Below are 26493 nucleotides of genomic sequence, written 5' to 3'. Positions count from 1 at the left end.
CGTACGCTGCCAAGTATTGCAGCAAATCTGAGAAGAAGACTGAGCCTTACTGTAAGCTTGCAGACCAGGTTTTGCCGCACACGGCACACCTTCAGCCGCTATTATCCTTCTCCTCTCGCCTGATGAATAAGCTGATTGCCGAGAGAGATTACTCGGCGCAGGAGATTTCCCATCTTCTCCTTAACATTCCTCTGCAGGAAGGCACGCGGATGGTGGTCTCTGTCGACTGCCGTCCTTTGGAGCAACATGCACGTTCGTATCGCGTGGATGAAGATGTCAACGAGACCGTCGGCAGCTACAGGAGGTATCTCGAGAGAAATGACCAGCACGAGGATGCAACTTACCTCGAGTACCTGCAATCGTATAATCTCAAGACGTGGAGGAGACTCGCTGCCAACGCGAAGAAGAGAGTCCTGTCTTACTTTCCTCGATACAGGTCCGTGGAGGCATCTCCCCAGTTTGGTGACTTCTGCCGTGTTAAATTGATGATGGCTCATCCGCATCGCTCTCCAGAGGAGTTGCTCACCGTGGGCGGGCAGCGGTTCGATTCCTTCGCGGCTGCGTACAGGTTTTGCAGAGAGCAGCACCGTGACACCCATGCGGACGATCATTATGGGGAGCCAGATACAAATGAATTGAGGGCTGAGGACGACGAATTTGAGCTTGAGGTCCATGAAGAGCCCATTGTGGATGAAGACTGGCATGAACTCGCCCGCATGCTTCCCGACCGCCCGCTGGAGGAAGAGGATATCGACATGCTCGGCCGCCGAGACATCGACATCAATTATGATTGGACCCCTCACGTTGGACGGTATACTGATGACGGTATTCTCAAGGGCGACTACTGGAAGCAACGCAAGGCGGCAAACCGCCTTGACCTTGATGTGGATCATCAGCCCTTGGAAGCTCGAGATTCCCTAAACCGGGATCAGCGCTTAGTATACGATACCGTGATGGACCACTTCCTGAATCAGGAACCCTCTCAGTTGCTGCTCCATGTGGATGGTGGAGGTGGTACCGGGAAGTCATACCTCATCAATTTGCTCTCCGCGCACCTCCAAGCCGCTGCTGCCGGGAGAGGGACACCTGTTTGGCGTGCCGCGCCCACTGGCGTCGCGGGAAATCAGATATCGGGCACTACTTTGCACTCCCTGTTACACCTTCCAATCAACAAGGACTTCAAGCCCCTCTCGCCCACTGACATGGCCCAGCTCCAGAAGAAGCTGAAGGACATCAACTACCTGATCATCGATGAGAAGAGCATGCTGGGACTGCGACAGCTTTCTTGGATCGATGACCGCCTGCGCGAGGCGTTCCCGAGTAGGAATGAGGAGTTCTTTGGTAGTCTTAACATCCTTCTGGTTGGCGACTTCTTCCAGCTTCCACCCGTGCTACAGAAGCCGCTCTATTACGATAAAGAGGTGCAGGGAGTGGAGATCAAAGGCAGGAACGCATATAGACGCTTCGATAAATCAGTCTTCTTGAAGGTTGTCCAACGGCAACGGGGCGACGATCAGAAGGCGTTTCGCACAGCTCTCGAGGAATTGCGGCTCCTCCAACTGTCAGTCGAGTCCTGGAAACTCCTTTCCGGTCGAGTACAGGCGAAGCTAGATGATCTGGAGGTCGCCAGGTTCGCCAACGCCTTGCGAGTATACGCCACGAAAGATAGGGTGAACGAATATAACCACTACCACCTCGACCGCCTCGGCCGGCCAGTCATTCAGGTCAAGGCTAAGAATGTCGGCCTTGGCGCGGCTGCGGCGCCTGATGACAAGGCGGGCAACCTTGCGAAGCAGATCCCTATATGCATTGGCGCCCGTCTGATGCTGACATCTAACCTTTGGCAGCCAGTTGGTCTCTGCAACGGCGCTCGCGGTACCGTTTACGATATCGGCTGGGCACCGGGGGCTGACCCAGTCCAAGACCCTCCCTGTGTTATCATGATGGAGTTTGACAAGTACAGTGGACCTGTGTTCCTGACCACCGCTGATGGCAGAAAGATTGTCCCGATTCTCCCAGTAGACAGGGACTTCCTCATCGGAAGCACTCTCTGCACTCGCACGCAGTTTCCCCTGATCGTATGCTACGCCATTACGGTTCACAAGTCGCAGAGCATCACTGAAGATGTCATCGTGACAGATCTCTCCTGTCGGGACTTTCAGACTGGTTTAAGCTACGTAGCTGTCTCTCGCGTAAAAACGCTCCAGGGCTTGATGCTGGATGCGCCCTTTGATCGTGGTCACCTGTTTTACGAGTCTCCACCAGAGGGTATGAAGATGAAGATGAGGGATGAGCGGCATAGAAGACGACAGGTCCTTACACGGAATCCATATAGGTCAGACCACGGCTCTGCATAACTAGATAGCTAGCTAAATGTAATGGCTTAATAGTTGCTTGGCCCAAGGACTCCCAGCCTTCGGATGATCGTACCCCTTGCACCCACAGCTCTAACGTGCAAGGGGTGGCGTAGTATTTTAAAACCAATCAATTATATGTAGGTAGCAGTACTAATTTAACTAAAAGAATGGTAAGTTATTATTATTATTATAATTCTGAAAAACCATCTAAATTAGTTATAATTAGAGCTATGAAAAAATATGGGTTAGATAATTTTTCTTTAGGTATTAAAGAGTTTTGTGATAAGGATGATCCTAAATTATGTCTAGAATTAGAACAAAAATGGATAGATTATTACAGACCAAAATATAATGTTTTAACTATTGCAGGTAATTCTTCAGGTTATAAACATAGCATTGAAACTATTAATAAATTAAAAGAGATATTTAAGAAAGAAAATCATCCTAAATTTGATAGTACTACATCTGTTGAAACAAAAGAAGCTATTAGCGAAGGAATAAAACTATTTTATTCAAATAATAGTCATCCTAGTAAAGGATTAAAAGGAATATTATCTCCTCAATATGGTATTGGAGGTAAATTCGTCTTTTGTTATAATGAAACAGATGAAGAATTAATTTTTCCATCTATTAATGCAACTAAAAATCATTTTAAAGTTAGATGAACTTTAATTAAAAATAACCTTGATACAAATGAATGGGTAATTATAAATAATGAAAAATGAATAATACAATCTATACCTAAACAAAAAGAGTAGAATTAGCCCCTTCCAATCCTTCTATATGCTGGAAAGTCTCATAAAGCTTAAGTACTATTATAGTAGTAAAAATCTTAAGTGTATCTAGACAATCAGCAGGAAACCAAAAGGTATTAAATACCTTAGTAGGATCCTCAGAGACTAAACGAAGGAGATTATTTAATATATTTATTAAGTAATCAAGATATAGTCCATACATGTAATTTAACATTCTTCCCACAACACTTCTTAGGATTACAAGGAATGCCTAGAAGAATAGGAGACTATCCTGACGCATTCGCTGGATGAAACTTAATTAGTAGTGTTGGATCAATTGTAAGTGTAATAGCTGCATGATTATTCCTATATTTAGTTTACAAACAATTAGTAGAAGGTAAAGTAGCAAGTAGAAATCCATGATTAACACCAGGATTCTATACTGATATCTTACAAGCTAATTTAAACAGAAGTTATAGCAGTTTAGAATGAGGATTATCAAGCCCACCTAAACCTCACGCATTTGTAAGTTTACCATTACAAAGCTAAATTTATTTTTAGTAGAAATATTATATTTATATAATATTTCAAGCCTCATTAGCTCAATGGTAGAGCATGATACTTCTAATATCAGGACCTTAGTTCGACTCTGAGATGAGGTATATTTCCTTAATAATAAATAGTTTATTAATAAAAAAAATTACTAACTATTTTTGCATCTAGGTTATCTAAAGTTTAATATATAATAGGTTATATATTATTAATTTTTTATAATATGAAAGGAAGATTAACTAGCATTTTAATTTAAATAAAAATGAATTTACCAACGACTGTTATTTCAATAATTGAAAATTTATTATTAATGTTACCTGCATTATTAGTAGTAGCATACGTAACTGTAGCTGAAAGAAAAACTATGGCTAGTATGCAAAGAAGATTAGGACCTAATGCTGTAGGTTACTATGGTTTATTACAAGCCTTTGCTGATGCTTTAAAATTAATATTAAAAGAATATGTAGCTCCTACACAAGCTAATTTAATATTATTCTTTTTAGGACCTATAGTAACATTAATATTTGCTTTATTAGGTTATGCTGTGATACCTTATGGACCTGGATTAGCTCTAGGTGATATGGAATTAGGTATATTATTTATGTTAGCTGTATCATCATTAGCTACATATGGTATACTATTAGCAGGATGAAGTGCTAATAGTAAATATGCTTTCTTAGGGTCATTAAGAAGTACAGCTCAATTAATTAGCTATGAATTAGTATTAAGTTCAGTATTATTAATTATTATTATGATAACTAATAGCTTAAACTTAAATATTAATGTACAATTCCAAAAAATTATATGATTAGGTATACCTTTATTCGTAATATTAATTATATTCTTTATAGGAGCTGTAGCTGAAACTAATAGAGCTCCATTTGATTTAGCTGAGGCTAAGTAGATTTGGCCTCATTAAAGATCACAAATTGCTGGAAAATCTAATATAAGACAATCAGCAGGGAAGTAATTTGATATATTTCGAATTAATTCTTCAGAGACTAAATGTGATCATTTAATATTTTTAATATTAATTAAGATATAGTCCAAACTTATATGAAAATATAAGATTAATATTTAATCGAAATTAGGTATATACAAACTAAATCTTCATAAAAACAAATTAAACTACAATCCAATAGGATCTAAAAGATTCTATTCATCTAAACCTATAAATAAAAATCTGAGTATAAATTCTATAGCTATTTTGACTTTAAAAGAGTTAAATATTAAAGATTATATAAATTCATTCAGAGAAGTATTAAAAGGTAAAGGTGGTATTTATTCCTTTATTAATACAATTAATAATAAACAATATATAGGTAGTGCAAAAGATCTATATATAAGATTAAATGAACATTTAAACAACAAAAAGTTTAATATTAATTTACAAAGAGCTATTATTAAATATGGATTAGATAAATTTAACTGAGTTGTTTATGAATACTTTAGCTATACAAGTAAAATAATAAGTAATGAAGATTTAACTACATTAGAAACAAGTTATATAAAATCTTTTAATCCTACAACTCTTTATAATTTCAAGCTTAACGCTAATAGTATGTTAGGTTATAAACATACTGGAGAAGCAATAGAAAAAATGAAAGAATATTATAAAGATAAGAATAACCATCCTATGTATAGAAAGAATCATACTAAAGAAGCTTTATCTTTAATTAGTAAACAGGCAAATTATGGTAGAACTCATAGTGATGAAGCTAGAAATATTATGGCTAAAAAATAAATAAGTATTTAAATGGTGTAGGTATATCTGATTTAAATAACAATTTAATTAAGAAATTTGATAATAATGTAGAATTAGCTAAATACCTAAATATATCTAAAGTAACTGTAGGTAAGTATTTGAATAATAATTTAATTTATAATAATATTTATATGTTTAAACCTATAGATAGATAGATAAAAATTTCGATTAACAATTGGAATCTGAATTAGTTAGTGGATTCATGACAGAACACGCTGCTGTTGTATTCGTTTTCTTCTTCTTAGCCGAATATGCAAGTATAGTAATTATGTGTATATTAACTAGTATATTATTTTTAGGTGGTTACTTATTAGGTTTCGACCATGTTTACTTTTTCGACTCAATAAATTATATTTATGCTTATTTATTCAATATAGAATGAATAACATCTAACGAATATTTCAAATTAAGAGAATTATTAACTAGTTCTGCAGTAGATGGATTATTATATAGCTTAGCTTTAGGTATTAAAAGTTCAATGATGGTATTTACTTTTATATGGACAAGGGCGTCTTTTCCTAGAATTAGATTTGACCAATTAATGTCCTTTTGTTGAACAGTTCTACTTCCAATATTATTTGCGTTTATAATACTAGTTCCTTGTCTATTACATATATTTGGAGTATATTTTATAAATATAAGCTTGTTTTAGAGGTTACTAGTAGGTTTGTACCACAAGCTTAACATATAGTCGTGAAACGCATGTCCACAGATATTACCTTACAATCTAAAGAAAAATTAAAAATAAAAAATGAGTATACTTAAAAGTATATCTAAAAACAATATTTATACTAATATTCATGACACCTCAACTATCTCTTTAATAAAAAAGAATTTAACTGGCCAAATAGGGATATATTGTATTGTAAACAACCAGGACAATAAAGTATATATAGGTAGTTCTATGAATTTAGCTAAAAGAGTATTACAACATATTAAAAATACACAATCTAACGTATATTTACAAAACGCAATAAATAAGTACAAATTAGAGAATTTTACTCTATATATTTTAGAGTTTTTAACTTATTCAGATAATAATTCAACAAATATTGAGTTAAACGTAGAACTAATAATAATGGAACAAAAGTATTTAGATCTTTTTGATAACAAATATAATATAAATCCTACGGCAGGTAAATCAAGAATTGGAGCTAAACATACTGAAGCTACTAAAGAATTATTTAAGGAAATGAGACAAGAAAACCCTTATTTTCTTAATAAAACCCATAGTCCTGAAACTATTGAGAAAATGAAGTTAAGATTATCGGGTTCAAATAATCATATGTTTGGTAAACCAGTTACGGAAGAAAATAAAAAATTAATATCTAAGATGTTTAGTAAAAGTGTCTATTTATATGATGCTAATACCTTAAAATTAATTAATAAATATGATAAACACAAGGATATAATAAAAGATTTAAATGTTTCACCTAAAACTATAGTAAAATATAAGGATTCAGGTAAAGTATTTAGAGACAAGTATATTATAACTTCCTTATTAATTAGGAAGTAAGAGCATCATTCCCTAGAATACGTTTTGATCAATTAATGTCATTCTGTTGAACTGTATTATTACCTATCTTATTTGCATTTATAATATTAGTTCCATGTCTATTACATATATTTGGAATATATTTTATAAACATAAGTTTATTCTAATATACTATAAACAAAAATAAAGTACAACCGTGAAATGCATGTCCATAGGTATAAATATATAATCTAAAGTTCGAAGATAACCTCTTTTATAAGATGTGATTATCCTCTTTATTAGCCGTACCATTAATAGGTACAATAATAGTATCTAGTATAGACTCATATAAAAAAAGTACAGAAGTCTATACAAAAACAATAGCATTAATAGCTAGTGTTATAAATTTAATTATATCATTAGTTATGTTTATATTATTTAATAATAGTACAAATCAATTCCAATTTGTACAAGAACATTATAATGTACAATTATTTGATATTTACTTAGGAGTAGACGGTATATCTGTATACTTTGTATTATTAACAACATTAATAATGCCAATAGCAATATTATCTAATTGAGACTCTATAAAAGAAAATGTAAGAGCATACTTAATTATAATGTTATTATTAGAAACATTATTACTAGCCGTATTTATGGTATTAGATATAATGTCATTCTATATTTTTTTCGAAAGTATATTACCTCCTCTATTTATATTAGTAGGTATATTTGGATCTGATAACAAAGTTAGTGCTAGTTATTATTTATTCTTATATACATTATGAGGATCATTATTCTTATTATTATCAATATTAAGTACATCTTCAATAATGGGTAGTACAGATTTCGATACTCTATTTAAATTAAACTTTGAATATAAAACACAAGTATTCTTATTCATAGGAATATTTATAGCATTTGCTGTAAAAACACCTACAATATTCTTGAATAATTGATTATTAAAAGCTCACGTTGAATCTCCATTAGGAGGTAGTATAGTATTAGCCGCTATTGTATTAAAATTAAGTTTATATGGTATATTTAGAATAATATTACCTATATTACCTAAAGCAGCATTAGATTATACATTTGTAATATATACAATAGCTGTAATTACAATAATTTATGCTAGTTTTAGTACAATAAGAACAACAGACGTTAAGGAATTAATAGCTTATAGTTCTGTTTGTCACGCAGCTGTATACTTAATAGGTGCATTTAGTAATACAATACAAGGTATAGAAGGAAGTATAATATTAGGTTTAGCCCACGGATTTGTATCTAGTGGATTATTCATATGTGCAGGTGGAATATTATATGACAGAACTGGTACTAGAAGTATATTCTTCTATAGAGGTGCTGCTCAATTAATGCCTATCTTCTCAACATTATTCTTCATATTAGCCTTAGGTAACTGTGGAGCTCCATTAACAGTAAATTTTGTAGGAGAATTCATGTCATTATATGGAATCTTAGAAAAATTACCAGTATTAGGAGTATTTGCATGTTCATCTATAGTATTCTCTGCAGCTTACACAATATACATGTTTAATAGAACAGCCTTTGGTGGATCATTTACAAGATTCTTAGAAGAAAGTATATACGACGTAAATAAAAGAGAATTCTTAATGCTATTTATACTAGTAGTATTTACAGTATTATTTGGTATTTATCCTTCATTAATATTAAACGTATTAGATTACTCTATGAATAGTCTAATATATAGCGTATAATAACAAAATTTATTATACCTTTCATTTAATTTACGATTAAAATAATTTACGTATTATAAAAATAAAAAGAAAACAAAATATGCCTCAATTAACACCTTTTTATTATATGAATGAAATAGTATTTTCTTTTACTATCATAGTATTAGTATTATACGTATTATCTAAATACATATTACCAAGAATAGTTCGTTTATTCTTATCACGTATGTTTATAAATAAAATATAATTTATTCATAAGCTAATATAAATAGTAGCTTTGTATAAATATTATAACTTAAAGTTATAAATAATTAGTTATTTCAAGATATATATTCTAGTAGTGATTATACTACTAATGTTTTTAAACACACAAAATTTATTCACAGAAATAAGAAGTCCCTTAGATCAATTTGAAGTAAGAGACATATTAAATTTAGAAGTTTTAGGTGGTAATTTACACTTATCATTAACAAACATAGGATTCTACTTAACATTAGGAGCATTAATAACATTAATATTAAGCTTAGTTGCAACTAACCAAAACAAATTAGTAAGTAACAACTGATCTATAGCTCAAGAATCTTTATACGTAACAATACACAATATTGTTACAGGACAAATAAATGCCAAAGGAGGACAAGTATACTTCCCATTTATTTATACATTATTTATATTTATATTAGTAAATAATTTAATAGGTATGATACCTTATAGCTTCGCATCTACAGGACACTTTGCATTAACATTTGCATTAAGTTTCACTATAGTATTAGGAGCTACAATATTAGGATTCTCTAAACACGGTCTAAAATTCTTCTCATTATTAGTACCAGCAGGATGTCCTTTAGGTTTATTACCATTATTAGTAATAATAGAATTCATTTCATACTTAGCTAGAAATGTTTCATTAGGATTAAGATTAGCAGCTAATATAACAGCTGGTCACATGTTATTAGCAATATTAAGTGGATTTGTTTATAACATAATGAATTCAGGAATAATCTTCTTTATCTTAGGATTAATTCCATTAACATTCATAATAGCATTTTCAGGATTAGAATTAGCTATAGCGTTTATTCAAGCGCAGGTGTTTGTAGTGTTATCTTCTTCATATATAAAAGATGGATTAGACTTACATTAATATCTTATAGACAAAGAGTATGAATTTAAATAATAATTAATGAAAGAATATTTATTAGATGAAAAAATGTTAGTTAACCCCTGGTGGGTTACAGGTTATACAGATGGTGAAGGAAATTTTACAATTAAAAGTGTACCAGCTAAAACTACAAAGATAGGTTATACTGTTAGATTAGTATATCAAATCACAGTTCATCCTAAGGATATAGAATTATTATTTAAAATAAAGTCATATTTTAATAACGTAGGAGATATTATAATTAATAAAAAATATGTATCTTATAGGATAACTAAACTATCGGATATATTAGAAGTAGTAATTCCTCATTTTACTCGTTATCCTTTACAATCTACTAAATTAATATCTTATTCTTTATTTAGTAGTGTAGCTACTATTATGGCTAATAAAGGTCATTTAGATTTAGAAGGATATAAAAGGATATTATCTTATAAAGCTAGTTTAAAAAAAGGATTAAATGCTTCTATCTTTAAAGAAAAAGAATTTTTAAATATTATACCTTTTAATACATCAAATATTATTATTGATAATAATTTACCATTAGATTCTAATTATATAACAGGATTCGTTTTTTAATTTGTTCTTCTTATAGAAGAACAAATGATGCAGATGGATCATTTTTTCTTTCTAAACCTTCAACATTAAGTAAATGGCCTAATTATAACGCTACTTTTTGTATATCTCAACATACTAGAGATAAAGATTTATTAACTAGAATGGTATCTATTTTAAATTGTGGTACAATAAAAAAGTGTGGTGAAGATATAGTTTCTTTAACTGTAAGAAATAAAAATGATTTATATAACAAGATTTTGCCTTTTTTTACTAAGTATAATTTACAAGGTGAGAAGAATAAAGATTTTAATGATTTTTCTATAGGAGTTGGAATACTGTACAATAATTTAGGAAAGGGTTTAAAAAATTTATCTAGAAAAGATAGCAATAAACTTGACTTTTGTATAAGTCAAATGAATAAGAATAGGTATAATAAAATATAAACTATTCATAAAGTCAGTATAAATTACTACTTTATATACATATTATAACTTTAAGTTATAAGTAATTAGTTATTTCAAGATATATATTTTAGTGGTAAACAAACTACTATGGATTTTTATATTATAATACCATTATCTATTTTATTTTTCTGCCTATTTGAAGGGTATATAAAACCTAAACACATGGTAATACTATTAATAATAGGTATTACATTATATTTTAGCATAGGAACAGCTTATGCTAGGTCACCTGAAGATTTAAAAGAATCTATAGAAATTAAGGTAAAAGACAACACTAACACTATAAACATAAATAACTCTAGTTTTAATATACCTGAAAGTGTAACTAAAGGTTTAACAAATATAGGTACTGGAGCCGCAATTGCAGCAGGTATAAAAGCAGGAGCTGGTATAGCTAAATCTAGTGGACTTTCTCCAGCAGGTAAAATAGGAGTAATGACAGCAGGAGCTGTTATAGCTGGTAGTGCTATTACATTAACAAATGCCATTAGTAATATCGATAAAAATAAACCAATGAGTTCGAAAGATGCTAGTTTATTACCATCTGAAACTACACCTCCTTCAAATAATCCTCCTTCTCCATCAGCATTCTCTATGGAACCTGGAGCAGATATGGATACAGTTTTAAGCTTATTAAATACCAACTATGTTTTACACATATGTATTACATATTTAATATTGATGATTTCAATCTTTTATATCGCAGATAATATTATAAATAATAAGTGAGATTTACTGTTTATCAAACGTATATTTGGTATAACAACTTATAATTTAATAATAAAATGATTTACATTAGCAGCTAAACATAACAAAGTATGATTAGGAATAGCTTGATTATTATTATTGATAGCTAGTCTTATGACTTTATATGTATCTGGTTATTTATCCGACAATATAGATATCATAAGTGATATAGTAAAGAATAGAAAAGGATAAACCACAAGTATTCGTAGTATTATCTTCTTCATATATTAAAGACGGATTAGATTTACACTAATATTTGTTATTAACAAAATAAAAAAATAATAAGTGAGAATAAATAGTAAATTAGGAAAATTATAGATACAATAATAATTTATCCTTAACATAAAGGAATAATGAAAGTTATGAATTATAAAAATAGAAATTAAAAATAAGTAATGAATAGTTATTTATTCATATATACTATATTAAGCGAACAATTATAAATTTTAAATTAGACTGATATTATTATAACTTAGGTTATAAAATACAAACATTATATAGTTTATTATTCTCCTTATAATAAAAAAACATTAGAACTTATAGTGATGTAAAGAAATTTATATCATAAAATAGATGAGTTTGGTGATGGCTCTGATTGAATGCTGTCCAAGTGCTTGACACATGCTAATCGTACGTTTTAATTGGTAGTTTACTACATAAATTAAAAAGTGGTGTACAGGTGAGTATAATGATATTCTTAGCCGACCTTAAAGTGGAGGTAAATCCTTCATAATACATAAAGGGATATGTAATCCTGCTTTAAGAGGACAATAAATATCTTCGGGATAGGTAGTAGTTAAGGTGATGGCTTAACTAGCCTAAAACTCTCGTAGTCGAATCTGAAAGGTTGATCGACCACATTGGGTCTGAAAAAACCCCAATGCAAGTTAGTACAGCAGTGAGGAATATTGGTCAATGGCCTAACGGCTGAACTGGCAACTTGGAGAAGTGGCAAGTCTTATTTTGATTATATTATTATATATAATCTATAAGATTGTATTAAAATTGAATAAAGCTTTGTTTATATATCGATAATGACGGTATATATATCGTGTCTTGGCTAATTACGTGCCAGCAGCCGCGGTAATACGTAAGAGACTAGTGTTATTCATCTTAATTAGGTTTAAAGGGTACCTAGACGGTCAATATAGCTTCTATAATGTTAGTACTTGACTAGAGTTTGATATAAGAGGGCAGTACTTGAGGAGGAGAGATGAAATTCTATTATACCAAAGGGACTCGGTAAAGGCGAAGGCAGCCCTCTATGTAAAAACTGACGTTGAAGGACGAAGGCACAGAGCACAAACAGGATTAGATACCCAAGTAGTCTTTGCAGTAAATGATGAATGTCATAGGTTAGATTAAGCTTTAATAAATTAGTTTATCAGTATAAACTAACTATTAAACAATATTTAGTCTATAAATGAAAGTGTAAGCATTCCACCTCAAGAGTAATGTGGCAACGCAGGAACTGAAATCACTAGACCGTTTCTGACACCAGTAGTGAAGTATGTGTGCGACAAGAAGTGGATATTAGTAATACGGTGAAATTCCGTTTGGTATTTTCTCTACCTAACACTATTTACACATGCAAATTAGTAATAATTTGTGTGAAGCTGTAAAGACAATGTAGCCTCTCTTAAATGAGAATGTTAATATAGATACTTTTTTATATTACCTGGAGCTAGTGTAAGTAAGATATGGTAAGCGAAAGCGAAATTAGCTACGACGCTTCGGTACTAGTATACAAAAGGAAGGTGATAGATTTGACATACTAATCTATTAGAGAAACCAAATTTCCATCGAAGTAAAGCTGATTACCTAAGTCTTACATAAATTGTGCTAATATCTAAACTTGGTAACCCCTTTATCTTCAGTAATATACTACATATATTAAAGAGGTAACATATAAGACTTTCATAGTTTAAATTGTTATATCCGATAAAGGGGAGAGGATTTGTTAAAAAGCAAATGCTTTATTTGGATTTCAATTGAAGTAAATCTAAATAATAGATAAAAATATATATTATATTATATTATAATTTTTATGTAAAAATAATTTTACATATATTCAGATTTTTTAAGATTTATATATAAACTAAAATAAAAGAATGTGAAAAATAAAAAAATCATTCAGTACATTATTATCACAAAATAATATAAATAATCGTTTATCTTGATACGTAAGTGGTTTAGTGGATGCTGAAGGTAGTTTTGGTGTAAACATAGTTAAAAAAGAATCTAATACTATAGGTTATTCAGTTTTAATTTATTTTGAAATAGGTTTAAATCAAAAAGACGAAGAACTACTTAAAACTATAAAACAAGTATTAGGTATTGACAAGAATTTATATTATAATAAAAGTGATAATATATTAAAATTAAAAGTATCTAATTTAGATGTATTAATTAACAATATTATACCACATTTTAAGAAATATCCTTTATTTACACAAAAGAGAGTAGATTTTTTATTAATGTGTAAAATAATAGAACTAGTGCAAGAAAAAAAACATTTAACCACAGAAGGGTTAAATGAAATATTAAGTATAAAATCAGGGATGAATCTAGGATTATCTGACAAATTGAAAAATGAATTTTTAACAGTAAAATCGTCAACTAGATTGTCAGTAGATACTGGTACTCCTAATAAAGACTGATTGGAAGGATTTATGGAAGGAGAGTCATGTTTTTTTGTGAGGGTGTATGATTCACCTAGATCTAAATTAAATCGTGCTGTTCAATTGGTATTTATAATTACACAACACTCTAGAGATAAAGTATTATTGGAAAATATATCTAGATTATTAGAATGCGGTAGAGTAGAAACAAGAAAATCGGGAGATGCATGTGATTTTGTAGTTACATCATTTAATGATTTAAAAAAATATATGATACCATATTTAAAAAACTATCCTCTAAAAGGTCAGAAATCAAATGATTGCAGAGATTTTTTTAAAGTATATGAAATAATGTTAACTAAGGGTCATTTAACTGAAGAAGGATTGACTAAAATAGTAGAAATAAAAAACTCTATGAACACTAAAAGAGTATAGAATTTAATATACATAAAGATATAAGTTCTATTATTTTTTTCTGCGCTGGGGAGCTCTAGGAGCAACTAAATTACGATTCTACGTATTAAATTCTAGTATGTAGTACTAGTGCCTTTAAAGGGCGTTTTGTAAAATTAAATAATATAATATATATTTATTAGGATATAAAAATCTTAATGTAGCTGACTTAACAAGGGTGAAATTTGACATTAATTAAGATAGTGTGTTAGGTTATATCTTAAATGATGTTTGGGGCGATGGCTCCTGTAGAAAAATTTTGCTTGAGCCGTATGCGATGAAAGTTGCACGTACGGTTCTTTTAGGGGGAAAGTCCGAGAGGACCTACCTATCTTGACTGTTTAATTCGATGATCCACGAAAAACCTTACCACAATTTGAATATTTTACAGGAGTTGCACGGCTGTTTTCAGTTAATGTTGTGAAACTGTGGTTTCCATGAAATTAACGCAATCCCTGGCTTTATTTTTTTTTATTACGATAAAGCATTTGATCCAGGATTTGGAAAGAAAAAGGGGACAAAGACAAGTCATCATGGCCTGCTGAGTGATCTAGGAAATCACCATCGTGGGATAAACTATCAAACTCCGGGGACACCCTAAAGCTTCTGATACTAAACCATATATGAAAATATATGAGTGGCTGAAGTAATTACTCAGGTATAGTAAGAAGTCAGAAGATGATTGAAAATGAAATGGGTTATCGCGGATCTAAGTCAAATAAGGGTAAAAACTTATTTGTAAAAGAGCAACGAGTAGACGGTAGTTACATTAAGAAATTAATGTTAAGGTATACTCTAACGGGCTTCGAAAGAAGTTATCAAATCAAAATCCTTTCTAACCAAATAAATCAAATAAGGACGTATTCAGCCAATAATCATTCCCAGAAACCTAAGTTTATTGATTCAATAGATCCTTGATTTTTAACTGGATTTACTGATGCAGAAGGTACTTTTTCTATTTTGATTCAGCATAATGAAAATTATGTTATAAATTGAAGAGTTAAAGCTATATTTACTATAGGACTACATAATAAAGATATTGCTTTACTAGAGACTATAAAATCATTCTGAGGTGTAGGGAATATTCATAAACATAGTGAACATTCTTTACAATATAGAGTAGAATCTATTAAGGATCTACAAGTAATTGTAGATCATTTTGAGAAGTATCCACTCGTAACTTGTAAAGTTATTGATTATAGAATATTTAAAAAGGCTTTTGATATAATAAAAAAGCAGGAACACTTAACTAAAGAAGGTTTGTTAAAGCTAGTTGGTTTAAAATCTTCTCTTAATTTAGGTTTAACTGATAAACTAAAAGAAGAATTTCCTAATTGAAAAGATATTGAAATAAGTAGACCAGAGTATAATTTTAAAAGTATACCTTCAATGAATGGCAGGATTTTCAAGTGGAGATAGTAGTTTTAATATCAAAATTAGTAAATCTGAAACTAATAAGTTAGGTATAAGAGTACAATTAAGATTCTCTATTGATTTACACCTTAGAGAAAAAGATTTTATTAAGTACTTAACTACATATTTTAATTTAGCTAAAAATAAATATGTTTATTTAAATAATAATTCTGTAAAATTTGAGATTACAAATACTAATGATATTACTAATATAATAATCCCTTTCTTTATGAAATACCCTATTAAAGGTAAAAAAAGTTTAGATTTTATAGAGTTTAATAAAGTTGTTCTAATGATTAATAATAAAGAACATTTAACTAAAGAAGGTTTAAATGAAATATTAGATATAAAATCTAATATGAATCAATAAATTTAAGTTAAATGGCTGAATTGTTCAATTTATTTGTAAGATAAATTTGATCGCTGTGTGATATTGTGGGCTATAGACGTGCCACATATTCCTAGACAAAGAGATGCAAAAATGTGAATTTAAGCTAATCTCTAAAAATAGGATATAAATTTTAAGGATTATAGTCTGAAACTCGACTATATGAATAAGTAATTACTAGTAATCGTGAATCACCATGTCACGGTGAATTTACCTTGGATTGGTACTAACCACTCGTCACATGCTGAAAAGAGCATGCGCAATAAGTTTGCTTTCTTGATGATCAGTAAAAAGAATAAGCAGGTTCTATATTCTATTATTAAGAATCTTCGTATGCGTGGCTCTAATTAGTGTTAAGTCGAAATACGGTTCGCGTAGTGGAAGTTGCGCGGGAATAATAAATTTTAACAATAATTATATGTTTTAGTAATATATCTTTTGATAGTTACTTAAACAAAACTTGGAAATTGGTTGTATTTGGTTCGAATCCAAAACAAGTTTATGAAAAGAATTTTTAGTACAAACAATGAAAGTAAGTCAATTTTAATTAATCCTATAAAAGCTTACATAAATTATGATTCATTAGATATTAAAAAAATTATTTATAAAGATAATATAAGAATGTCAGGTATTTATCTGACCCCTAGTGAATTTAATTAATAATGAAACTTATATAGGAAGTACTGTAGATTTAACTGAAAACTTCGTTATTATCTTTCTTATAAGTGGTTAATAAAGGAGGTTATTAAACATAATAGTATTATATATAGAGCTTTATTAAAATATGGTTATGCTAATTTTAAATTGGAGATATTAGAATATTGTGATAAAGATAAGACTATAGAAAGAGAACAATATTATATAGATAAATATCAATCTACTCATATTATCTGTAAAACGACTGGTTCCTCTTTAGGTCGTATAACAAGGAATGCTACTAGATTAAGATTACGTAATTCTTGATTACGTAGAGCATATAAAAATAATTATAATAAAATCAAATTTTCAGATTTTATTTTAAGATATTTTACAGATAAAGTAGGAGAAATAAAAAAATATATTCGCTATACAAAGTAAACTAAATTATATTTTAATTGCTAATGAGCCCAAATTTAAACAATCAGATGAAACTCGTTTAAATAAACTTAAGCCAATACTGACGGATATCAGCGGCTCCCAATTCCGGCGTTAGGAGGCGGAACGCTTCCACATTCTGGATGATGCTTTATCCAGACCGTCCACACATTGGGCGGGCACTAACACAGCCACTTTGACCGCACATATATTAAATTAACCCCGTCTTCTCCCCACCTGGAATCATGAAACTGTCGTAATTAATTAAGCTCGGCTTTGTATCCAAAAATGCCCCGCATCCTAGTTCTCAACGGTCCCAACCTCAACCTCCTCGGCAACCGCGAGCCGCAAATGTACGGCTCAACTACGCTCTCCGACATCATTGCCACCCTCACAGCCCAAGCGTCCTCCCTTTCTAGCACCATTGAGTCCTTCCAATCCAACCACGAGGGCGCGCTAGTCGACCGCATCCACCAGGCCCGTGGCAACATTGATGCCATCATCATCAACCCCGGTGCCTTTACGCACACTAGCGTCGCCATACGCGATGCCCTTTCTGGAGTTGACATCCCCTTTGTGGAAGTGCATATTTCCAATGTCCACGCTAGAGAAGAGTTTAGAAGACATAGCTACTTGAGCGATAAAGCGGTAGGGGTGATTTGTGGGCTGGGTGTATACGGTTTTGAGGCTGCGTTGGAGTTTGCGGTTCGACATGTTAAGAAGGCTGCACGGTTGTAGCACATATGTAGAATGTCTAGAGTTACAATTTATTAGGTATATTTACAGCATCGGTTGCATTCTTTCCCTTGACTGTTCCGTGGTCAAACCTAGTTCTGAAACCATCCTGTTCCACGAGCGGGCTGCACGCTGAGCCATGAGACCTGGTGTCCTAGAATCGGGGTTGAAGAGTTCTCTGTTGAAGACTTCGAAGCTCAGCCACCCATCATATCTCAAGTCTGTGACAATAGCACTCAAGATGGCTCGCACAGGGAGATATGCACCGTGTGTATCCTCGCCGTAGAATAGTCTAGCATTACGCGACCAACTCATTCGCGGAGGCTGTTCGGGGTTGTAAAACTCGTGCTGGGGTGTAAGCGGCTTCGACAGCTTTTCTGCGTCTGCAACCTGCAATAGAAACAACTTGGAAACGTCCACTTCGCTGACCATGCCTGCAACTGACCGCACAACTGCCTCGTCACAGTCCTGGGTGCAGCCAGAAGACACTGAAGGATCCGCATATATCCTCCCGGCAATGTTGAACGAGTCCAAGCAAATCCCAAAGTTTCCCCTGTCCACCTTCCTGACCACGTTCCAACTAGCCTCCCACGTGTCGACTCTTGTGCCCCAACACAAAGCCTCGAAGGCATATCGTATTACTGGTCGTGCCTGGAGGCCAATCTCGGCGACCTCTCGCATATCTCGAACGATGACGTCGATGTCTTCAAAAATGTGCTCAGGCGCCAGGTTACTGCTCGGCAGCAGAATGAGATCAGTGTCCAAATTGTGAGCCAGCTTCACCCAGTGATGCATCTCCTGGATCCGCTTCTGATGCAAAGCCCGATCGACCAAGCCCTCGTAGTGCATAAAAGGCTGGAGGCAGATGATGACAAGTCCGCGCTTCTGGCACATTTGCTGAATCATGACTGCTGCGACTAGTTCGTTTTCTAGGGTGTTGCCACCTTCAATAGTTTTTGCGAGGTCGACCAGGTCTTCGTAGAATAGTTCGACGCCTTGGAAGCCGTGCTGGGCTGCCATTTCAAGTTTATATTCGAGTTTGTGGCCGGCGGCACAGCGGCCGAGGGAGATGGTGCAAACGCTGGCCATGTGCACCATTTTGAGAGATGTCTTTTGATGATTACGGTTGATATCTTTGTTTGGGTTGTAGATGGTGATTGAAAACTGTATGAGAAGGGAGGCGTATGCAAACAGGGCTTGATTGCCAGCCTTGCTTGGGCCAAACACGGGAGGTCTTGTGTTGCCATGAACCTGTGCATGCGCGGATTAATGCTCGAGTGATTGACATTCTCTAGAGTCCTTTCTGAGGGTGTCTGTAATACCCAGCACTTGGAACGCCATCCATGACGCTCTTGGATAAACATAATTTGCCATGTACGGGAGTGAATTGAAGTCCGGGAGAGCAAGGAACGGACGGAATACTCCGTCAACTGCAGCAACCTAGCTAGGAACGCCTATCCAATATCACCCGCCGGCCTTCCCCATTCACCAGTCACCCGACATGACGCGGCCCATTCAGGCAAGCGTTAATGCAATGGCTAAGTCTTTACCCGGGTCAGCTCCCGGAAGCGGGGATGCCGATGTGGGGCCGTTGAGCTTGGCGACCGCGTGCCTTTGCCGACATTTCGGACTGAACGCCGACATTTTTTCCAAGGCCAGCATCAATCCTGGGAAGGGTCTGGTAGTTTGCTTTTTCTGGGGGTGGCATGCAAGTGCACGGCTCGTACGCAAAGACATATCAACGCAACACCTCATTCGACGTAGACTGTCGCTTCGCAAGCTCTGAACCACGGTCAATTGCACTCAATTTGATGACACCTGCACCATGACAACAACGGAGGCTCATCAACAACCAAAGCCATTGGGTGACACTCTGGAACACCAAAAGGCACGACTAGATCTCCATGGATATCTCTTTGGCCAGAAGATCACACACTCCCTATCACCGTTCTTACACCAGATCATATACGACCACCTGGGCTTGAAATGGAGTCAAATACGCCTCGACTCAGCAGACATGTCGCAGTTCTTACGACTAGCCCAACACCCATCATTTTACGGTGAGCCCAGCACTCCCTCCCTTGCGAAGAACAGAAAACGGAAACAAAAAATGGCCGAGACATTACTAACAAGAATCACAGGGGCCTCAGTCACCATGCCCAACAAAGTCGCCATCCTCTCACACCTGGATGAAATGACGGACGAATGCAGAGACGTCGGCGCTTGCAACACGCTCTTTCTCAAGGAACGCAACGGACACCGCATCCTCTGCGGCACAAACACGGACGTCATCGGCATCAGAGACTCGTTCCACTACAACCTCGCCAACCCCTCGGGCACGTTTCATAACCGGCCGGCCCTCGTCATTGGCGGGGGCGGCGCAGCCAGGAGTGCCATCTACGCACTCCGCAAGTGGATGAATGTGACGGACATCTATCTCGTCAACCGCGACAAGAGCGAGGTGGACGTGATGATGGCAGACTGCTCCTCGCGTGGATACGGCAATGGCCTGCGGCACGTCGCGAGTGTCGAGGAGGCGCATGCCGTCGACGGACCGGGTGCCATCGTAGCCTGCGTGCCAGACTTTGACCCCCAGACGCACGAGGAGGTTGTTGCAAGACAAGTGACCGAGGTGTTGCTGGACAAGCACCACAAGGGCGCCATGCTGGAGATGTGCTACAACCCTTCGCCGTTTACGCGACTGGGCGCCTTGGCCGAGGAAAAGGGCTGGCAGGTGATTTTGGGCACCGAGGCGCTGATTTGGCAGGGCCTCGAGCAGGATAGATATTGGACGGGCTTGCGGATCGACGAGTTGCCCGTGGCCAAGGTCCAACAGGCCATCGGGGAAAAGGTGGCACAGCGATCGCAGTCGCGCCTGTAGATAGACGTTGAATACAAGTAAAACGGATTCACTGTAGACTTTTGTCGATGGCGGTTGTACTACCAAGAGCAGAGGAAGTCTTCAGTGGTAAAGGTGTCGCACATATTTTTCCTTGACAATAGTGCAGCAGAGAATGTAGATGGCGGGATTCGAGTTAAAGAGTCACCTGATGAAGAGAAACCTCGTCGGCTGTCTAGATGTATCAAGATGTTGCGCAAATATCTCAACAGCATCAGCAAGGAGCACTGTAAACATCGATCATTGCGCAACACTCATCATATTGGCCAAGTTCGTCATACTTCTCGCTCTATCCACAACCAAAGAATGTCTCGTCAAGACTAAAACCATTCCACATCCCTCGCCATCTTGTTAAACTACCCGTCAATAGATTCGAGGTATAGAGTCAGGCACCGCTTCCCATGGTCCGCCGATCTTGAGCACAGCATATCTGAGTGAGTAGTCCGAGCATCACCCAGCCAATATAATGTCTCAGTTGTTCTAGCGACAACAAGGTATTTCCACACTATTCAGTGGCGATCCAAAGTCCGGAATCCATGATTTAGTCTTGCTTACAAAGGCGTCTTAGGTAAAACAGAAGTAAAACTTTATTCTCTTGTGGAAGGATGTGCTTCTCGTCCATTCAACTGACCGCGTAGTCAAACCTGTGGAATGGAACTACTACTCGACTCAACCTGTTCCGTTTCAATCTTTTCCACCTCTAGCCCGACACCATCCGCATTGTGACGAAAATTCTCTTCCTCCGCACGCAGCTCCTCCATCAAGATGGTATTTGCGCGCCACGTAGGCTTGATCCTGAAGAGTCGGTCCATGGCCTCCAAAGGCAGCGCCTTCGTCTCGGGCAAGCAGAAGAAGACAAAGACGACTGAGAGAAGCATCAGAGATGCAAAGAAAAAGTACACACCGTAGCCCCATGCGTTGAACATTTGCTCGGTGAACCTGGCAATGATGAAGTTCCAGAACCAATTGTTGGCAGCAGCATTCGCCTGCCCAAGAGATCGCGTATTCTGGTCAAACATTTCCGAGTTGATAACCCACGGTGTTCCATTCCATGAGGGGGTATAGAAGGCCGTCCAGAGGTAGAAGAAGAAAATGGCAGCAATGCCGCCAGAGCTCAAATTGCCACTGGAGCTCTTGGGATCGGTTCCAGCAATCTTGATATATGCACCGATAAACCACATGCAGAGAGACCCGCCCAGTGCACCGACAATCAGCAAGTTACGTCGTCCCATGTGGTCGATAAGGACTAGAATCCAGACAACAGTAAGTGCTGTTTTGACAACACCAAAGATTCCAGTAGTAAGGAAACTTGTGTTTGTCCCCGTGATTCCAATGCTACGGAAAACTGTTGGGCTATAATAGTTAATGGCATTGATACCCGAGCCTTTGGATTGTTAGCAAGATAGCTACTAGGTTTATTTGGCACGCCGCTTACCGTTTTGAAACACAAAGAGCAGCGCTCCAAGGAGGAATCTCCACTGAATTCGCTTCTGTTTGAGAGCCAGGAATGGCTTCCAAAACCCGGCACCAACCTCTCGGCGATACCGCTCCGTCTCCTCATCAATGTAACTGACTTCTTCGACAATGTAGATGTCGGAAGGCCGGAGTTGTCGCATCCAGCACAAGACCCTCATAGCCTGATCGCGTTCGCCCTTGGAAAATAACCATCTAGGTGATTCGGGAATAAAAAAACAGCCAATAAGAAGCAAGCCAGCTGGAATCAGTTGAACGGCAAAAGGAATAAGCCATTGCGAGTGACTCGGGGCCATTGTGGTGTTAACACCATAGTTAATCCAGAAACCTACAAGGCCGCCGATTTGCCAACCAAGTTCGTAAATGCCGACTAGACGACCTCGCACTGCGGGTGGTGAGAGCTCTGAAATGTAAATTGGTGTCATGTTTGAGCAGCCACCAATCCCGAAGCCAGCGAGGACCCGACCGCCAATTATGAGTCCAGTACCACGGTCACCATTCGCTCCCAGCATCATCGCTGCTCCGGCGATGAAGACCAGGGTAAACAAGAACAGTGACTTGCGGCGTCCCAGGAAATAGCTGGATGCATAGGCTCCCAAGCTGCCAAAGAAAGCCCCAGCTTGATAAACAGAAACAATGTTCTGTTTAAGCAACGCCAACGACGACGGAGAGTAGGTCGCAAAATTGAACTCATCGACAAAGGACGGAAGGGCCAGAGTTGTCCCGATGAAGGCGGAGTCGTAGCCAATCATGCATGATGCAAAGGATGCTGTAGCGGCACATGCGTATACACGCCAGTTGTAGACGGCAGAAGGTGTTGGCCGATCCTCTTTGAGTGCAAGCAAGGTCATTGTAACAAGGTCAACGGAAAACGTCGCAGTAGAAGAAGACTGTTGATACCTGCTTGTCTGAATGGCTTGCCTTCAGTCGTCGCACCGGTCAACTTATATGAAGCCAAGCAAGAAAAGGAGCAACGCCATCTTCGGATGACCATCATCTGCGTGTTTTCTTATTTCAGACAGCCCAGTTGCCACACATTGTTGAGAAAAATTGGTGTTGGCAGTGGGAATTGCACCTCGCCCACATTCCCGGCGCCACGAAATCCGGGGTGCGCAGGGAACTGTGGAGTGTGTGGAATTTGACTGGCCAAGGGTTGAAGCTCAAAAACTAATGGCGTTGATTAGCGCGTGATGGCTTGGATAAACGAATATCCTGGGAGGTTTCTGGCGGTTCATGTCACCAACCGAAGCTCAAGTATGCGCTTGCCATGTCAAGTCGTTTCGTTACCAAAGGCGCAGTATCGGCTTTGATGTAGCCCAGCTGTCGGGCCGTGGGTATAGTATTTCCCCAGATTGCTAAAGCAACACAGACGCAGGACAGCTTTCAAACACCCCAGTCTCCTTGAAAGATCTCCGCCAGATCACATCCCGGGGCAAAACCAAGGTTTGTCATAAATTGTGTATCCATCTCCATATTATCAGTGTATCCAATAGAGCCAAAGTCCTCAAGTATGGCGTCGTAATCAAAGTTTTGGCTCATTCGATGATTGCTAGAAAACATGGTATGGGTGTTTACGCTGCCACTGTTCAGGCGAGTAGTAATTGGTGTGTCAATGGCAAATGCTGGATTTGGAATCGCATCCTGGTATCCGAAGCGAAGTTGCTGAGCAGGCTCGAGGCCCGTCAAAGCTTTCACTCCGATGCCCCCAGGTTGTGATCTCGCATGGGCCTTGGCGTCCGGACCTGTCCCCGTGGGCATCGGGGTAAATGTAATTTGCTGCAAGTTGTGAGGCAGTGTCACCTCGCTCGAGTATGTTGGTAGTTCATCCAATGTGTATGCATACGGCTCGCGCTCACGCCATATGTTTTGCATTCTTTCCGTAATAGAACGCCATTTTCTTATGCCAGATTCCCCCATCTCATCCGCATCGGCACGACGTTGCACAATCTGCAGCAATAGCACAACGACAGGTGGGGTGTGGCCGGCACCGAATACTGCAAAGCAAGACTCAACAATCTCCAAGAACCCAGAGAGCAGAGATGATCTTGAATCAGATGTCAACTCAATAGTAGCCGTCAAAAAAAGAAGTTTGACCAGGTAGGCCGACGGTATTATAGGCGTTGATCCGCTTGATATCAGAGAGTTGCAGTAGTTGAAGCGACTGTCAAGTATCTTAACCAATACTTCGGGGCCGGGGACCCCTGGTAGACTTTCTCCGCTCATGTGCGAAGTGAGGTGGTCACTCATTACAGATGCAAAAGCATGTAATTGAGTTATGGTCCTAATAGGTTGCGCTATGTGCTGTGGCATTGTAGAGCTGGTCGACGTTGCTGATATCTCAGGTACAGAAACCCATGGCTGATCAAACTCGGCAAAATCAGCCGCTTCAAGTTGACGGGTGCCTTTCATATGACTGAGTCCTCGCATTGGATGCTGGTGGAGGAAGACAGACGTCAAAACATCCAAGAAGGAACACGCCAGTGAAACCACTTCAAGCTGAATTAAAGAAAAGTCGCCCTCTTCTTGTGTTGTGACATCCTCTGTGAGTCGTAGCCGTTGTAGGAACCGCGCAGATTTTACCAGTAATATTGAAGCCGCCAAGGTCTTCATTTTTCCGATCAAGATTACGGAATGAATGATCATGGCATTGATACTATGAATATCGAATCCTCCGTCGTCTGCGGGTATTAGAGTACGGGAAACGTCGAAGATTTCCGAGATGCTGGGAGATCTCGGGCCAGCATCTTCAGTACACTCCTCATCCTGATATGCAGCAATGGCTAAAACAGCCCAAAGCTCTGAATGCTTCAAATACGAGCTGTCGTGAACATTGCTACATATGCTGATACCCTGAGACGGGTATGATGAAGCGAGAGCACGGAGAGAGTCCAGGTTCACAATTGGCAGCCAACAATGCGTATAGGACACGTAGACGTCCAGAAGCCGCTTCCAATTTTTAGGGAGCCTGAGCCTATGTTCATGGGCTGTTTCCGGGTCTTGCATCGTTCGAGACACCGTGACGGACTCGCCTGATCCGCGTGACGTCGCATCCCGGGCATTCGCTTGGCTTTCACCATCTGTGTCAAGGTCGTTTCCAGAATCCTCTGAATTATTGATTTGCGCATCAGACAAAAGTCCATCAATAGCTTTCCTCACTCGATTTCGATTCCAAAGTCTTTGCAAATGGTGACCAGCACTGCCTTTGCCTAACAGAGCACGGGTGTCCTTGGTGGCGTCTCTGTCTCCTCTCGATAGAAATCGAAGCAGTTTCTCTTCACACTCGGGCATTTGTTCAAAAATCCAGGCCAATGATAGCTCTATCGCGCGCAGGTAGCCTGTTTGCACCCCTCTCTTTTTGGTCGCCGGAGTGTATGAGCAGGATCGCTGTTGAGAAATGCAGGTTCTACACTCTGGTCGAGCACCATCACACTTTTCCCTGGCTGCACGGCAAGCATTGCAGGCAAGGGAAACTCGTCGCTTCTTGGGTTTGCCACCATTTTCTGTGTCGTTTGAAGTTGCGGCGGCGTTCCGAGCTCGTCGTTTCTGTGGCATGTTGGGCTGGGAGAGCCGGCCTTCCAATTACGGAACCTGCAATAGACTCGCGAGGCCCGGTCCGGCCAGAAACATAATAGTCGAAGCTGTAATGGTGAGATTCGGGGCGATTGCTTCGCAAGAATCAATGGAATTGGACCTGTGCCAAGGCTGGCGACAATTGGCAGCCTTCGTGGGGTGCAGATGATTCAAGTTCCATTGGCTCAGCTTCCCCAGAGTGGCAGCTCCAGTTGGCTATTGGGAATCTTGGGATCTGGGGAGCAAGCGAAGGAACAGCCCGGATAAACACTTATCCACTTTGAACCTTCGCGACACGCTCAAGTGCCATTGCCATTGATGGTCAGTCGGCCAGTCGCTTTT

General features: G+C 37.2%; 4 protein-coding genes and 1 non-coding gene across 5 annotated transcripts; 2 read left to right on the top strand and 3 right to left on the bottom strand.

The window, feature by feature from the left end:
• The first annotated feature begins 3682 nt into the window (after positions 1-3682).
• Positions 3683-3753, top strand: J3458_020710. Its single transcript has one exon. It is a non-coding gene; the product is annotated as a tRNA-Arg (tRNA).
• Positions 3754-18254: 14501 nt separating this feature from the next.
• On the bottom strand, positions 18255-19307 carry J3458_020709 (uncharacterized protein; the record flags this gene model as incomplete). The annotated part of the gene is made up of 1 exon (XM_066122192.1): positions 18255-19307. The coding sequence occupies one exon, from the start codon at positions 19305-19307 to the stop codon at positions 18255-18257; it is 1053 nt and encodes a 350-aa protein (XP_065972819.1).
• Positions 19308-20034: 727 nt separating this feature from the next.
• On the top strand, positions 20035-21090 carry QA3_3 (Quinate dehydrogenase; the record flags this gene model as incomplete). Its single annotated transcript, XM_066122191.1, has 2 exons — positions 20035-20269; positions 20351-21090. The coding sequence occupies 2 exons, from the start codon at positions 20035-20037 to the stop codon at positions 21088-21090; spliced, it is 975 nt and encodes a 324-aa protein (XP_065972818.1).
• A 656-nt stretch (positions 21091-21746) lies between these two features.
• J3458_020707 (uncharacterized protein) lies at positions 21747-23677 on the bottom strand (the record flags this gene model as incomplete). The annotated part of the gene is made up of 2 exons (XM_007812681.2): positions 22544-23677; positions 21747-22492 (listed from the first exon to the last, which is right to left on the bottom strand). Exons 1-2 carry the CDS (start codon positions 23430-23432, stop codon positions 21747-21749), a joined length of 1635 nt encoding a protein of 544 aa, XP_007810872.1. The 5' UTR covers positions 23433-23677.
• A 287-nt stretch (positions 23678-23964) lies between these two features.
• On the bottom strand, positions 23965-26298 carry J3458_020706 (uncharacterized protein; the record flags this gene model as incomplete). Its single annotated transcript, XM_066122190.1, has 1 exon — positions 23965-26298. Exon 1 carries the CDS (start codon positions 26131-26133, stop codon positions 23965-23967), a length of 2169 nt encoding a protein of 722 aa, XP_065972817.1. The 5' UTR covers positions 26134-26298.
• Between the last annotated feature and the right edge of the window lie 195 nt (positions 26299-26493).

The sequence above is a fragment of the Metarhizium acridum genome, assembly GCF_019434415.1.
Source record: "Metarhizium acridum strain ARSEF 324 chromosome Unknown scaffold_574, whole genome shotgun sequence".
NCBI lineage: Eukaryota > Fungi > Ascomycota > Sordariomycetes > Hypocreales > Clavicipitaceae > Metarhizium > Metarhizium acridum.
The sequence above is the reverse complement of the archived record's forward strand: the minus strand, read 5'-3'. Positions and strand labels throughout refer to the sequence as shown.